General features: G+C 38.9%; 1 protein-coding gene across 5 annotated transcripts in view; it reads right to left on the reverse strand.

Moving 5' to 3' along the window:
* Positions 1 to 1,034: 1,034 nt before the first annotated feature.
* Positions 1,035 to 17,494, reverse strand: part of LOC122563898 — a 65,568-nt gene continuing 49,108 nt past the window's right edge. Inside the window, exons 7-12 of one of the 5 annotated variants that reach the window (XM_043718118.1) lie at positions 13,962 to 14,187; positions 12,043 to 12,163; positions 11,630 to 11,689; positions 11,521 to 11,548; positions 8,203 to 8,381; positions 1,035 to 1,766 (exon numbers count right to left, since the gene is read on the reverse strand). In XM_043718118.1, coding sequence (XP_043574053.1) covers positions 1,719 to 1,766; positions 8,203 to 8,381; positions 11,521 to 11,548; positions 11,630 to 11,689; positions 12,043 to 12,163; positions 13,962 to 14,187 — 662 coding nt within the window. In that variant the 3' untranslated portion in view covers positions 1,035 to 1,718. Of the gene's footprint in view, positions 1,767 to 1,846; positions 2,396 to 8,202; positions 8,382 to 11,520; positions 11,690 to 12,042; positions 12,164 to 13,961; positions 14,188 to 17,494 lie in introns of those variants that run through there. The other 4 variants (XM_043718119.1, XM_043718116.1, XM_043718117.1 and 1 more) reach the window with 4 other exon arrangements.

Raw genomic sequence — 17,494 nt, forward strand, 5'->3', positions numbered from 1 at the left:
TTCCAAAACATAGTGCTACTCTCTCATGAGAGAGAGAGAGATGACTGGTCGTGGTTTAACCTGAGGGTCAACACACCTTAGGCAAGGGGAGACGTTAAGAATGAGAGTCCTTCATGGTAACCACAGAAGTTATGAATGGCAAGATTCTGAATAGGTGCTATCCATAAACAAAGTAAATTAAAAAGAGGAATGAGAGAGGAGGATAATAACAAAGAACAATGAGACAAAACAAAGTCAGGGATTCATATCTAAAACTGCTTTATTCAAATATGAGTTCAGAAACCTATTACATTTCTAATTTTTGCACGTTCTAATGAAAGCTCACACGCCTAAATAGTAACTCTGCTTCTCTCTACATTGATGCCACTAGCCTTGCTGGTGTATTTCCTCCATTTTTATTTTTAGACCTGATCTAGGCCACAAAGTGACACAGCTACCCTGAATTCTAAGCCTGGACTGTATGCTAAATGTTTGAAGTGGAATATTGGAAACGTAGCCTTCTACACTGAAGATGACAATGTCGTCAATGATAAATGCAAATTGGTGTTGTTAAGACAATTATCACAAATTTTAATGGCTAAAGCCTTTTTCTTCACCATGGTTTAGACAATAAAACAAAGCTAGAGTCCTTGTTCATGATTTATTTCATATCACATTAAAATAACCAAATGAAAAATAACCTACAACTTGGGTATTTAGCAGACTTTAATAATAAGTGGCAAACTCAATATAACATATAATAAAAATGTCATCCAGTGGCCATATTTGTGGCTGTGTGTATCTGTGTAGATTCATACAGGATTCACATGCCAAAGACATAGCCTTTGATTATATTATGCCACAGACATTATATTGATGCAGGGGAAGGTGAGGACTGCAGATGTTGGAGATTAGAGTCAAGATTAGAGTGGTGCTGGAAAAGCACAGCAGGTCAGGCAGCATTCCTAATGAAGGGCTCCTGCCCGAAATGTCAATTTTCCTGCTTCTCGGATGCTGCCTGACCTGCTGTGTCTTTCCAGCACCACTCTAATCTTGACTATATTGCTGGACTTGCTGGAGATTTTTAAAATTGCTAAATATTTTGATAGTGGGGTGATTTCTCATTTTATTGTTTGCATGTTGCAAGAGCAGGACTTGCTCTTTTACAGAAACTTTCCACACAAACTTTATCAGAAAATAGAAAACACTACTGTAACAGATTGTGATGACCTGAACACGTAGTCAATGTGTTATCAAATTATTTACTAGTCAGTGTTTCTAAAATTTCAGTTGGTAAAGTCAGTGTGAAACCAAATATAATGACCCGTGGGCTAACTTATGTTTTGTGCTGAATTAGCTGATCTCAGTCTGAATGGGATAGCCTTGGTACCCTGGACAAGGGAGGAAATAAATCAGTTAACACTCTTTATCCTGATGGAAAGGGACACGTGGACACTGGATAAAGACCTGATTAACCTCATCAGTGATACTCTTCCAAGGAACAAAGGAATATGGAATCATCACGGGAACAGGAACTGCCCATTAATCCCCTGCAGCCTGTCCCATCATCATTCAATTCAATTCAGTTGTGGTTGACCTGTCCCATAAGTTTATCTACAGACATTTGTTCTGCACTCCTTCATATTCTTGCTTAACATTACCTAACAATCTTAGTTTTGAAATTTTTACTTGACTTACAGCATCAAGAGCTTTTTAGGTAAGAGACCTCTGGATTTCCACTACCTTTGTTTGAAGATGTGCTTCTTGACTTCAGTCTTGAACCTTATCTTTAAATTTATCAGAAAATAGAAAATACTACTATAACAGATTGTGATATCCTGAACACGTAGTCAATGTGTTATCAAATTATCTACTAGTCAGCGTTTCTAAAATTTCAGTTGGTAAAGTCAGTGTGAAACCAAATATAATGACCCGTGGGCTAACTTATGTTTTGTGCTGAATTAGCTGATCTCAGTCTGAATGGGATAGCCTTGGTACCCTGGACAAAGGAGGAAATAAATCAGTTAACACTCTTTATCCTGATGGATATCTAGTAATCCTTGCAGGAAAGGGATACGTGGACACTGGATAAAGACCTGATTAACCTCATCTGTGATACTCTTCCAAGGAACAGAGGAACATGGGATCATCACGGGAACAGGAACTGCCCATTAATCCCCTGCAGCCTGTCCCATCATCATTCAATTCAATTCAGTTGTGGATGACCTGTCCCATAAGTTTATCTACAGACATTTGTTCTGCACTCCTTCATACTCTTGCTTAACATTACCTAACAATCTTAGTTTTGAAATTTTTACTTGACTTACAACATCAAGAGCTTTTTAGGTAAGAGACCTCTGGATTTCCACTACCTTTGTTTGAAGATATGCTTCTTGACTTCAATCTTGAACCTTATCTTTAAATTTAAGGCTCTGCTCCTTCTTCTCGACTCCCCTTAATGAAAACAGTTTCTCTCTGTTTCCACAAATTTTTTGATCATCTTAAACACCTCAATATTAGCACCGCTAAATATTTTATAATCAAGGGGTTTATAAACTTCTCGTCTTCACAATTTAACTTTTTTTAGTCATGGTATCAATATGTTAATCTAAGCTGCACCCATTGAGCTAATTCATTAGTTTGTCAGCATTACTGTCAAGACTGTCATGTAAAGAATAGATATCTAGGAAATGTACCACTGGCAACAGATTCAAGGACCCTAACTTATCACAGATCAACACCTTTTCTAAAAGAAGGGAGAACAAAAGAAAGTTTTCAAAGGTAACTGCAAGAACATGTATCACATTGCACTTTCAACAGCAACATTGGTGTATGTGGGGCTTTGCTCTCCATAATGTGCCTCAACGGATGGGACTGAAACAGTATACTTTGTTGAATATATTTCTGATTAGAGTCAGGGTATTAATATGGAAGTTGGGAAGTTATGTTGCAGTTGAACAGGACATTGGTGAGGCTGCACTTGGGAGTATTGTGTTCAGTTTTGGTCACCTTGCTATCGGAAGGATGTTACTAATCTAGAAAGGGAGCAGAAGAAATTTACAAGGATGTTGCCAGGACTCAATGGTCTGAGTTAAAGGGAGAAGTTGGACATTTAGAACTTTTTTCTTTCGAGTGTAGGAAACTGAGGGGAAGTTTTATAGAAGTGTATAAGATCATGAGAGGCATGGATAGGGTGAATGCACTCAGTCTTTTTCCCAGAGTTGGGCAATCGAGGATGAGATGGCATCAATTTAAGGTCAGAGGAGAAAAACTAAAAGGGAACCTGAGAGACAACTTTTTTTTACAGAGAGGGCGGTACCCACGTGGAATGAGCTGCCAGCAGAAGTGATTGAGACAGGTACATTAGCAACATTTGAAAGGCATTTGGACAAACACATAGATAGAAAAGATTTACAAGGATATGGACCAAGTGCAGGGAAATGGGGTTAGAGTGGATGGACATTTTGATCAGCATTAAAAGGGCTTGTCTCCATGTTGTAGGACTCTATGATTCTGTGTCAGTAATTCTGAAGAATGATGAATTATGTGTGCTGACCTCCTAAACATTTAATCCAAATATGTTTCAATGAGGTTTCATTCCTGGAAGTAAAACCTCACAAAATGTACTTTTTTGAGTCTATGTGGTATTTATTTCACATATATTTGCATTAATAATTTATTATATTTTCTAACACATATATTTTCATTTTACAGATTTATTAGATTAATAGAAATGAAAAGGAAAGCAGGGGAGCTGGTGGTGTATGGTAATGTCTATGGACTTATAATCCCGAGGCCAAGGCTAATATCTGGAATCCCGTGAGTTCAAATCCCAGCATTGCAATGGCTAATTAGTAATGGTGACCACAAAACCATTGTCAATTGTCATATAAACCTACCTCTGCACTCAGTTGAATTAAACCTGTTACAGAGTCTAAAAGACCACTGGCAAACCTAAGAAACCAAAGGTATTCCCCTAACTTCAAGGAATTTGTGCCACACTTTGGAGATCAGACTAAGTAACATAAAAACAGGAAATGCTGGACTAACAACACGTCTGGCAGCATCTATGCAGAAAGAGTTATCAAGGGATAGTCTCAAGTTTGTACTCATAGAATCATACCTTACCTAAGACATAGGAGCAACAGTAAACCATTTGGCCAAACACAAGTCCTGCTATTTAATAAGATGATGGCTGATCCGCCTGTAGCCTCGACTCCTCTTTCATGTCAACTCGTCACAGCCCTCAACTCCCAATATTTCAAAAATCTAACTACTTCCTCTTTAAATACTTTCAATGATCTCATCTCCATAACTGCCTAATGTAGAAAATTCCAGTTATTCATTACCTTCTGTGAGAAGAAATCCCTTTATATATCAGTTTTAAATGAGTCTCCACTTATTCTGTAACTGGTTGAAGAAATATTTTCTCAACATCTACCGTGTCAAACCCCTCAAAATCTTAATCAATAAGATCACTCTTCACTCTTCTGATGAATAAAGGCCTAATCTGTTTAGCTGCTCTTGATAAATCGATCCCTTCATTCCAGGAATCAGTACAGTGAATCTCTTTTGAACTGTCTTCGGTGCCAGTATATTCTTTTCCAAATATGGGGACCAAAACTGTACACAGTAATTTCACATGTGGCCTCACTAAAATACTGTACAATTGTAACAAGACTTCCCTATATTTAAACTCCAAAATCCAAGCAATAAAAGCCAAAATTACATTTTCCTGCTTAATGACAGACAATATCTCAGGGAGTAACCCAATACTTGAGCGGACAGATGTACAAGAGGTCATGGCACAGCAGCACACAGACAGATAATTTCCTTGGGAGTCCTGAACATTGACTCCATAGCCAGGTCTCATGGCATTAAATGAAATCAAGGCTAGAAAACCTTCTGCTGATTGTCACCTGCTGCACCACTCAGCTGATCAGTACTCCGCTGTGTTGCACATAAACCAGAAGAGGTGCTGAGGGAGACAAAGGCCCAGAATATATTCTGGATGGGAGGCTTCAATGACCAGCATCAAGAGTAGCTCAAGTACTACCAACCAGGCTCTGAAGGACAAAGCCTGCAGACGACACTAAGGTCGGTGGAGTTGTGGATAGTGACAAAGGATGTTGAAGGTTACAGAGAGACATAGACAAGCTGCAGAGCTGGGCTGAGAGGTGGCAAATGGAGTTTAATGCGGACAAGTGTGAGGTGATTCCCTTTGGTCGGAGTAACCAGAATGCAAAGTACTGGGCTAATGGTAAGATTCTTGGTAGTGTAGATGAGCAGAGAGATCTCGGTGTCCAGGTACACAGATCCAGGTTGACAGGGTTGTTAAGAACTGGACGCCTCCTAGCAGAGCGCTTTAGGGAACATCTCCGGGACACCTGCACCAATCAACCACACTGCCCTGTGCCCAACATTTCAATCCCCCTCCCATTCTGCTGAGGACATGGAGGTCCTGGGCCTCCTTCACCGCCGCTCCATCACCACCAGACGCCTGGAGGAAGAACGCCTCATCTTCCGTCTCGGAACACTTCAACCCCAGGGCATCAATGTGGACTTCAACAGTTTCCTCATTTCCCCTTCCCCCACCTCACCCTAGTTCCAAACTTCCAGCTCAGCTTCCCTGACCTATCACCTTCATCCACTCACCTATTGTACTCTATACTACTTTCTCCCCACCCCCACCCTCCTCTAGCTTATCTCTCCACGCTTCAGGCTCTCTGCCTTTATTCCTGATGAAAGGCTTTTGCCCGAAACGTCAATTTTACTGCTCCTCGGATGCTGCCTGAACTGCTGTGCTCTTCCAGCACCACTAATCCAGAATCCAGGGTTGTTAAGAAGGCAGACAGTGTTTTAGCTTTTATTAATAGAGGGATCGAGTTCCGGAGCCATGAGCTTATGCTACAGTTGTACAAAACTCTGGTGTGACCGCATTTGGAGTACTGTGTACAGTCCTGGTCACCGCATTATAAGAAGGATGTGGAAGCTTTGGAAAGGGTGCAGAGGAGATTTACTAAAATGTTGCCAGGTATGGAAGGAAGGTCTTATGAGGAAAGGCTGAGGGACTTGAGGCTGTTTTTGTTGGAGAGAAGAAAGTTGAGAGGTGACTTAATAGAGATAATCAGAGGGTTAGATAGGGTGAACAGGGAGAGCCTTTTTCCAAGTATGGTGACGGCGAGCACGAGGGGGCAAAGCTTTAAATTGAGGGGTGATAGATATAGGACAGATGTCACAGGTTGTTTCTTTACTTAGAGAATAGTAAGGGTATGGAATGCTTTGCCTGCAACGGTAGTAGATTCACCAACTTTAAGTACATTTAAGTCGTCATTGGACAAGCATATGGACGTACATGGAGTAGTGTAGGTTAGATGGGCTTCAGATTGGTATGACAGGTCGGCGTAATATCAAGGGTCGAAGGGCCTGTACTGCGTTGTAATGTTCTATGACTGAGTCTGCAGCAGATGCTGAGGGAATCAATGAGAGGCAAAAACCCAGGATCTTGTCTTCTCAAATCTATCTACTGCAGATGCAGATATTCATGACCTTATTGGTAGGAGTGACCAACACACAGATCTTATGGGGATGAAATCTTATTTCACACTGAGGATAGCCTCCATCATATTGTGGCTCTACCGTATTTCTAAATGGATCAAATTTCAAACAGATCTAGAAACTCAAAACTCATGAGACAGTAAAGGTGATCAGCAGCAGAACTGTATTCAATCACTCAACTCCAGCCAGGATGAAGTAGCCTGCTTGATTGGCACCCTATCCACCACCTTAAAATTTTACTCCCTCCACCGCCTACACACAGAGGAAGTAACTTCTACAAGAAGTAATGTGGCAACTCACCATGCTTCTTCAACAGTACTTTCCAAATACAGGACATCTACCACTGAGAAATACAAGGGCAGTGAATGCACGGAGACACAACCAGCTGCAAGTCCTGTCCAAGTTACCTACCGTCATGACTTGGAACTGTATCATTGTTCTTTCATGAACTGCAGTGGTTCACAAGCATGGCTGACCTGCCTTCATGATGGCAATTTGAGATGGGCAAAAAATATTTATCTAGTTAATGATACTGTCATCCCGTGAATGAATTTTTAAAAACTTTCATAACCAATTTTAGCAACAATAAAAATTCAGTATACCTGATTGTGATACTTCAAACTTACTGACAGTTAATTGAAAAAGCAATTAGCATATATATGTTAATTGAAAAAGCAATTAGCATATATATTAAGCAAACAACATGGAGATCCAGTACAACATGGCTAAAAGTGAAGTTATATACTTGGGTGTGAAAACCAGAAGAGTATGATATAAATGATGATATATTGAAAAGTGTGGATTTGTAAAGTGATCTGGGAGTCCTTGTAAACCAGTCAATGAAAGTAGGCAGGCAGGCACAGCAAGTGATTAAGAAATGGTATATCAGCCTTTGTTACAAGATAATTTAAATTCAGAAACAGTCTTACTGCTGTTACAGGACCTTGGTGAGATCACACGTGGAGTATTGCATAGAGTTTTGGTCTTCCTACTTAAGAAAGGAAATACTTGGGAGTATTTGGAGTAAAGGAGAGAGTGCAGAAGTTCGCTAGATTGATACCAGGGGTAGCAGGACTGTCTTATGAGGAGGGATTGGTTTGACTGAGTCAGTGTTTACTAGAGTTGAGAGGATGGGAGGGGATCTGATTGATATGTATAAAATTCTACAGAGCTGGACGATATAGGGAGGATGTTTCCCCTGGTTAGGATACTTAGAACCAATGGACACAGTCTCAGGGGATGAGGTAGACCATTTTGGACCAAGATAAGGAAACATTTCTTCACTCAAACAATGGTGAACCTGTGGAATTCTGTATCACAGAAGGTTATGGATGCCAAGTCACTGAATATATTTAAGAAAGAGATAGGTATATTTCAAGGTTTCAAAGACCTCAAGGGGTATGGGGAGAAAGCAGGATTATAGTAGTGAGAGACAGGATCAGCGATGATCCTACTAAATGGCAGATCAGGCTCGAAGGGCCAAATAGCCTACACCTACTCCTAGTTTGCATGTTTCTACATTTAGACCTCTTTGCTTAATTGCATCCAGTGAGGCTACCTACTGGAAGCATTGTTATATATGGTAAAAATGTTAATATTTTTCAGTCCAGTTTTCTGGTAGAGAAACATTTACTAATGAAGTCTTTGAATTCAATGATCTCTCACCTTGGGCTCAATTAGGGTGTTTTTCATGAAACAGGAAAGAAGGTGTGTGAAGATTTCTGGGTCTTCTTTTTTGAGACGATTCATGACTTGTTCTGCCATTCCAAAAATTTCAGGCCAACTTGGGAACAGATTGCAAATGAGCAGATGCAGGTACATGGCCAGTTCATATGGATGTTCAGCTTTTATAAAGGAAACAGAGGAAGAACGTATAATATAAAAATAAACTAAATCATTTGATATATTTTAAAGGAATCAACCTCTTTCTCAACTGCAGTCCCTGTTTTGATTCTACTGGCTCACTGCTGGTCTGAACTTTCTTCTCTTGTACTTTCTATGCTTAATGGTATTCCTTCTCCTGATAACTTCAGTGTGCTGAAAAACAGGATCTTCTCTTCCAACGTATTTTTTGTCAGCACTTGAAAGCTAAACAATACCTCCCTGTCTTGTCTTCCCTCTACATTCTGTACACTTTTAAAATGCAATGCCTGTTATCACAATTTCTTGATTTATCTGCTTCTTTCTCACTTTTTCTAACCTTGATGCTTTAATACACCATGGACACAGCCCCTTCATCTTAAATTGACTGATTACAAGCAGTCTGTGCTGAATGGTTTCCGTTTGTTTTATAAGAAAATGTTTTGGCATAGGAATAATGCCTTTGAAGTGAAATTTTGTACATCAGACAGTGATATGCATTGTTTTAAGTGTAGAACAAGTCAGATAGTTTGGAGAGTCCTTCTTAGCCTGTATTAATCAGCTTTAAAGCAGTCAGTTAATCCACATAAGTAAATCAGAAATGTACGAAGAATTATTTAGAAATCCTATCCATCACATTTTTCTCTTTAGCACTTTGGTAAATTACCTATCATCACCTTGGTTGTCTTTAAAGTCTGCAACATGTCTGGTACTGTGCTCATCTGAATAAGTAATTGTAAGTCATTGTAAGGCATCCCAAAACTGTGTTCATGGCTGTATAATTTCCTTTCAAACATAGGTATCCATGCAGTATTTCATCATTTAAGGTCTTCCATTAATTAGGAATGACCTTCCACAGTAATCACTCAAATTTGTACATTCTTTTAATGATAATTTCATTCCACATACATTAAATTCCTTCAGCTGTACACTTACAATGCTTACAATCTCCCATCTCCACACAATAATTTAGTCATTATCATAAAAAAAACAGAAATAGCTGGAGAAACTCAGTAGGTCTGGCAGCATTTCTGGAGAGAAAGCAGAATCCACATTTCAGATCCAGTGACCCTTCTTCAGAGTCATTATACCCTGATTCTCTTCCCAGCCCATAAAAAGGACTATAAAATCTCATGTATTTCAGTTTTTGAAAAACAATTTGTTCATATAAATCATGTCTAACTGATTATTTACCATCCCCAACTTATGACTTTATCCTGAGTTTGAGCCTTTCTTTAAGAATATGGGTCTAGGAGTAGATCATCCAGCTTCCAAACTTGTTCTGGCAATCAATTAGATCATGGGTAATCTGTACTTATATCTGTATTTTCTCCTTATACCTGAGCGACCTTTACCTAACAAATTAGACAACATACATGGCCTCACTTCTGGTCCAAAATAAATTCCTAATTTTTGTCTATTACTCAAGCTGCCCCAAAGAATTATTTCCTCTTTTATGACAACATTTCTTACTGCCTCAACAACTGTTAATTTTCTAAAAACTACCAAGTCCTGAATATTGCTCCAAAATGTGAAGAAGCCTTGATATACTTGTCCATACTCTTGGTCAAAGGAGAGAAAAATAATAAAACCGCTTGAATTTCTTGTCCACAGCTGTGGTCCCTGTCCACCAGAAGAAAAGCCATTTCTAGCGACTCCAACATGATTTATCAAGCTTTCTGTCAGGGTTCTAGTGCCTTTAATGGTGAGGATCCCATCTTCAAGAGCTGCCAGACAAAGAGAGGGTAGAGAAGCTCTGTAGGCTAGGACCTCTTAAGTTGCAGCAGTACCACAGGATGCGATGGCCACTACTGACTTGGCAGAAGGCCTCAGAGCAGCAGCCATTAACAAGGCCCCAGGAAACAAATGTGTTGGGAGACTAACTGAAGACAGTTAGGAAAGCCCTGTGAGAAGGACTGCGGTCATTGTAGAGGATTTGGGAAGGCTCTTTCAGCAAAGTGGCCCTTACCATCAAGGGAGACCACCATGGATCACAGGGTGGCCAATTAGGAAACTCCCTCCCTGACTCCGCAGAGATTTCTACTGCTATTTAAGATTATCAATTTACCCCTAAGTAAGAAGACCATCCTCAAACTACCCCTATCATTGTCTAAATCAAACAGAGTCAGGCTTTTCACTGATACCTTCTCATCTGATTATGCAGTTCTCCCACCTCCAACCCACTCCCAAATTCTGCCCCAACTCTGCTGCTGTCATCTTCCCTGTCATTTCTCATTCTTCTATATCATATTGATATTGATCAAGGTCTGAACTTTTCTCTTTTCCTTCTAAGCTGCAAGCATTTCTTCCCATATATTTTCATTCTCCTGTATTGTACAGTACCATACTGATTTATAGAAAAAGCAAGATAGATAAAATAATGTATAGATTAATTCTTTTTGCCAATTTTTAATCTATTTTCTGCCTCCTCCTCTAGTAGAATTTAAAGGCACCTCTTGTCCTTTAACATCTCACATGGATTACCATCCTTCAGAAATTTGCCTGAATCATGAATGGGAGGCACTGCAACAAAGCAAACCTCACATCATTAAGTCAGAAGACCCTAAGAGGTGGGAGTAGAAGTAGACCATTCGGCCCATCAAATCTACTCCTCCATTCAATGGGATCATGGCTAATCTGATAATCTCCAACTCTACTTTCCTACCTTTCCCAATAACCCTGGATTCCCTTACCTGTTAAAAATGTAAGTTAGCCTTCTAGATATTGAACAACCCAGCCTAGACTGCGGTAAAGAATTCCACTTACTGACCATACCCGAGAGAAAGAAGATTTCCTCGTCTCTATCTTAAATATGTGTCCCCTTATTCTGAGATTATGCCTTCTGGTACTTTGATGTCTATACCTTCCAGCAGGCACTACTATAGGTAACAAATACCAGCAGTAATGATCACTGATTTTCTTCTTTCTAACCTACAGAGTCCAATTATATAGCACCTATTGCCAAACAAATTGTAATCAGTACAAAGTTAGAGTCAATCTGAGCCATTTATTCTGTTTAACTAAGTTACACATTACATTTATCAACTGAATCATAGTAAAAATTTGCTAATCTAATTTTATGTTTTTGAGTTCCCTCTGTTATACAACTTTTCAGTTTCTCACCCTTTGCTGATGCCTGTTTGAAAGCAATCTGGAGAGGAAAGAGCCAGTAGATTAGGTAGGGTTCATATGTTCCATCATAAACATACAGTATATTGAGTGCTTTACTGGCCTCCAGAATCATCTGCTCATTTGTGGCAAATGGCTGCATGCAGGGTGTCTTCTCAAATTTCTGTTTGGATTGAAAAAAGTCCAAATGATAAATCAAGGATAATTACAGTGTAAGAGAGCTTTCTGAAGGCTTTTGAATGACACATTTTTTTTATCATGTATGATCAAATCTGGATTAGGGTTAGGAACAAGAACACTTTTAAGTTCTATGAGTTCAGCAGAGAACAATGCACAAGACTGATTAATGCCTAACAGTGAGCACTCCTGTGGAGCAATGCCCACTATTAGATGCATTGAGATAGATCCAAGTCTTTCCATGTGGGAACTTGAAATCAAGGTGAGATTTTCATCCCTGTTTGGTAAAAGAAATTAAAATAATAATTCAGATTTAAAAATGAAGTGCATGTGTCTCACCTCAACTACAGCATTTTCCACCAGTCCTGAAATAGGAGATCGTGTTGCACTTCTTAGTTTCAATTCGGACACCCTGCGTGCAACTACCCGTCCAAACCGCTCTCTAATAGTTTTCTCAACACTTTGGAGGAAAAAGAAAACAGTCAAAAGTACAGCCACTAATGTAAAATTAAAATAAAAGTGAAAAATTACAAGTATTTTGTCTATTTATCCTCTGTCCCTTATTCTTTCTTCCACTCCTCTTTGGCTATGATCAGTCACAAGGTAACTGCAGGTGTGGCAGCTATTTGGTACACCTTAATTCTACCATGAATCAAAAGTTTTCCTATTGCAGTATTCAATTTTTTTGGAATGATTGCAAGGCATTTGCCTCCAATAGTTTGTTTGTTCTATTTTGATTAATCTTTGATAGATACTTCTTGAAATCAGTCCTATAAACACCTCTTATGAATTTGCACGTCTTCTTGACATATCCCTCCAATTTATTTTAAAGTAATTCTCTAATTTTAACTTTTCCAATCCCAATTACAATCTTGCTCACTTCTCCATGATTAAGTTTCTTAAATGTCATCTATACTAGAGTTAAACAGTTCAAATTTCTCCAATCTCTGCTATTAGCTTAGATACCTTACCTGATTCTTCCTGCATTGCAACCAGCATTTAAGTGTCTCCCTTGCTTCCTGATGACCAGAACTGGCATAATTTTCAAGGTGCAGTCTGACCAGAGTTGTGAATCTATGGAATTCCCTACCCAGTGAAGTGGTTGAGGCTTCCTCAGTAAATGTTTTTAAAGCTAAGATGGGATAATTTTTTCAACATTAAAGGAATTAAGGATTTTAGTGAGATGGCAGTTAAGTGGAGCTGAGGCCACGGACAGATCAGCCATGAACTTATTGAATAGTGGAGCAGGCTCGAAGAGCCAGATGGCCTACTGTTGCTCCTATTTCTTATGTTCTTACGACCAGAGAACCAAAAAGCCTATTTGCTGTCTCCCCTATTATATTTTACTCTTTTAGCCATTTGTTGATTGATGCTCTTCAAATTTATTGGACATCTTTAGTACCAACTGCTCAATTTCTTTCAGTTCCTTCCTTAGATATTTCAACACCAAAGTTTTTCTTTTCCAAGACATTGTATTCACTATTGCTCTGCTCAGTTGTACATTTTGTCCACATCATTCTGTAACTTCTGAGCCAAGTGACAATCCACTCCTAAGCCTCTGTCAATGCTGCTCTTGATAAATGTATACTACACATGTACGAATAGACATTTGGCATGAATATCTTTCAAGTCATGAATTGTGTTGAATTTGTCAGGATAGGGAGTTGTGAGGACAATTTAAAATCGAATAGGTCTGACAAAAGATCATTAACTTGAAATTTATATCTGTTACTCTCTCCACAGATGCTACCAGACATTCACAATATTTTTGACATTTTATGATTGTATTTCATATTTCCAGCATCTGCAATATTTTGCTTTTGCTTTACTGTTGCTTGATTTATGGCAGTGTTCTCTAATCCTAGACTGTTGAAGCTAAAAAAAAAAGACCCTTAAATAAGAACTTCAAAGCTTTGGAAAAATGTAATGATAAAGAACTAATTCATTGCAAAAGTTCTAACCAATGAGGCAAGACTATTAATATACTGGTATGGGAGAAATATGACAAAAAATTGCAGTTTGTGGTATTAGTTTAAGAATTCTTAATGCATTAGGATCACGTAACTTTATCATTTTAATAAAAACACTAATCTGTTTAAAATAAAAGTGTCAACACCTCTCAAAGCTGACAAATTAATGCATTAAGAACATATTAAACTAAAGTTAATATCATGCAGAATAACGTCTAAACCATATGAGCTAAATATTGAATCATCAACATAAAATGTTAAGGTAAGGTATCAGCTCATCCTTCTTACTATCCTGAAGTATTAATGTGATTTTGTTTCTTCACTTTCAGCAGCTTATCCAGCCAGGTGGACCTTCTCAATGTTGTCGGAAGCAACTTTCCCCTCAGCCGTTCACAAATAATAGGCATTTGTTCACAATCTGCTTGGAGGATGGCACAGATTGAACCTCCAAGTATTTCACTCTGCATACTGCTCAGTGGTGGAAGAATCAGCTTGGGATCCAGATTGTCCCCATCTGTAAAACCATTTATGTCAATATATCCAAGAAAAACAACTCCTCACAGAGTTTAATATCATAATGTAAAATGAAATGCTTAAAATTAGGTATATATTCAAGCACATGGGAAAAAACATCAGCTTAGAAACTATACAGTAGTTTAACGATCATGCTGTAGTTTAATGTTCATATTTTTGGGTTTAAATACTGTGGATTAAGTTATCAGTAGAGAGTGAATGGATTTGAGAATATAATGAGAAGGTAGGCAGTTAAGAATGAAATTATATGAAAAGGCACATTTGGAAGGTAGCAACATAACCTCATTTTTAAGAAGGGAGCAAGAGTGAAAACTGGAAACTATAGATCAGTTAGCCTTTCACCAGTAAAAGGGAAATATTAGAATCTATTATAAAGGATGAGATAAATAGCCACCGGATTGATAATGATCTAAATGGGCATAGTTAGCATAGATTTGTTGGGATTTTTTGAAGATGTTACTAACAAAATTGATAAAGAGCTGACAGATGTAGAATACCTAGGTTTTGATTAAGTCCCCCATAGGAGGTTGGTTAGAAAAATTAAAACTAACAAGATAGGAGGTAATGATTGGCTAACAGATAGAAAACAGAGACTAGGAATAAATGGCTCACTCTTGCGTTGGCAAGCTCTGTCTAACAGGTGCCCAGCACTTGGGACAGCTGTTCATAATATACACCAATGATTCGGAGTTAGGGAACCAAATGTAGTAATTCTAAACTTGCAGATGATGCAAAGCTAAGTGAGAATGTGTGGTGTGAGGAAGATGTAAAGTGACTTCAAAAGGATTTGGACAGGCTGAGTAAATGGGCAAGAACATGACAGGCAGAATATGGCATGGAAAAATTCAATATTACCCAAATGTGTAGAGTATTTCTAAAGCGGTAAAGTGTTGATAAGTCTGAAGGGCAGCTATAGCAAGCTATTAGGAAGGCTAACGATATATTAGCCTTTATTACATGAGAATTTGAATACAACAGCAGTGAGGTTTTGCTTTAATCATATAGGAGCTTGTTTAAACCACACCTGGATTATTTTGTGTAGTTTTGGTCTCTCTATTGCAGGAAGGTTTTAATTGCCATGGAGGGAGTGCAAAAAAAGGTTCACCAGATGGCAGGACTGTCCTATGAGGTGGGTAAAGGAATTAAAGCGTTTGATCTGCCATGATTGCATTTAATAGGAGGGCAGGCTCAGTGGGCTGAATAGCCTACTCTTGCTCCTATGATTCAACAAATTCCCAGGACCTGCTGGCTTACATCCTGGATTTGGGAAAAAAAAACATATTTGCAAAGATAATGTATGTGCTGGTTGTGGTTTCCAAAATTCCTTAGATTCTAGAACAATCCCAGTGGATACGTAGTCAGGAAATATAACTACTAGTAAGTTAAGGAGGGAGAGCGTGCACAGGGAACTACAGGCTAGTTAGCCTAATATATTTCCTATTCAACCTGTTCAGGGATATTAATATACATCTCTGGAGCAGGTATGACTTGAACCCAGCTCTTCTGGCTCAGAAGCAGGGACACTACCACTGCACTACACAAGGGTCATCAGTTATAGTAGTTATCAGGAAAAAGCTGCAATTTATTCTGAAAGAAGTCTTCGCAATGCACTTAGAAAATCAAAGTCTGTTTGGCCAAAATCAACTTGCTGAAGTGAAAGGGAAATAGTTTGATAAATTTATTAAAAGATGGAAGTAAAAAGATGGCTAAAAGAGAATAATAGCATAATTAGATTTTGAAAAGTATCTTGTAAGGAGTCATGGAGTTGGGAGTTATTTTTAATTGGAAAAAAGGATAATCAATTGACAGGGAGCAAAGAGCAGGAGAAATGGAGCTTTTAAGTGAGCAGATGGTGACTAATGGAATGTCATAAGGATCAGTCTTGGAGTTTCAACTACATATGACTTATAACAATGACTGAGACAAAGAGACCAAAAGTAAATACCTATTAGTAAGCTTTGAGAAGATTTGTAGCTCAGGTTGAGGTTCTGGATGTAAGTTTGCTCACAGAGTTGGAAGGTTCATTTTCAGATATTTCATCACCATACTAGGTAACATCATCAGTGAGCCTTAGGTGAAGCACTGTTGGTGCGGCCCACTTTTTATTTATGTGTTTAGTTTCCTTAGTTTGGTGATGTCATTTCCTGTGGTGACGCCATTTCCTGTTCTTTTCTCTGGAGTAGTAAATGGGATCCAAGCCAATCCAAATCCAAGTTTGTCAATAGAGTTATGGTTGGAATGCCAAGCTTCTAGGAATTCTCTGTTTGGCTTGTCCTAGGATGGATGTGTTGTCCCAGTTGAAGTGGTGTCCTTCCTCATCTGTATAGAAAGATACTAGTGAGAGTGGATCATATCTTTTTGTGGTTAGTTGATGTTCATGTATCCTGGTGGCTAGTTTTCTGTTTGTTTGTCCAATGCAGTGTTTGTTATAGTTCTTGCAAGGTATTTTGTAAATGACGTTCGTTTTGCTTGTTGTCTGTATAGGGTCTTTCAAGAGTTTACAGATGAGGAAGGACACCACTTCAACTGGGACAAGCCAAATAGAGACATGCGGAAGAATTTCTAGAAGCATGGCACTCCAACCTGAACTCTATCAGCAAACACTTTGACTTGGATCCTATTTACCACCCCCTGAGAAAAAGAACAGGGAATGACATAACCAACCCAAGGAAACCTAAACACAAACAAAAGGTGGGCCACACCACCACTGCTTCACCCGAGGCTCACTGATGATGTTATCTAGTATGGTGACAAAACATCTGAAAATGAAACTTTGAGCTTATCGAGCAAACTTGCATCCAGTAAATATCCATGCTTGCTCATGATATAAAATTGGGTGAGAATGCAAGCTGTGGAAAGAACAAAGAAATGGCAAAGTGATATACACAGTTAAGTGAGTTGGGGCAGATAAAGTATAATTTTGGTAACTATGAGTTTATTCACTTTGTAGCAAAGTTTGGGTGAAGATTTGTAGCTTGGGTGCTCGTTGTTGTGGTTCTGTTCGCCGAGCTGGAAATTTTTGTCCCCTGTCTAGGTGACATCCTCAGTGCTTGGGAGCCTCCTGCGGTGTTTCCTCCGGCATTTATAGTGGCCTGTCCCTGCCGCTTCCGGTTGTCAGTTTCAGCTGTCCGCTGTAGTGGCCGGTATATTGGGTCCAGGTCGATGTGTTTGTTGATGGAGTTTGTGGATGAGTGCCATGCTCCTAGGAATTCCCTGGCTGTTCTTTGTTTCGCTTGCCCTAGAATGGTACTGTTGTCCCAGTCAAATTCATGTTGCTTGTCATCTGC

Source organism: Chiloscyllium plagiosum, chromosome 28 (genome assembly GCF_004010195.1).
Source record: "Chiloscyllium plagiosum isolate BGI_BamShark_2017 chromosome 28, ASM401019v2, whole genome shotgun sequence".
NCBI classification, from domain to species: domain Eukaryota; kingdom Metazoa; phylum Chordata; class Chondrichthyes; order Orectolobiformes; family Hemiscylliidae; genus Chiloscyllium; species Chiloscyllium plagiosum.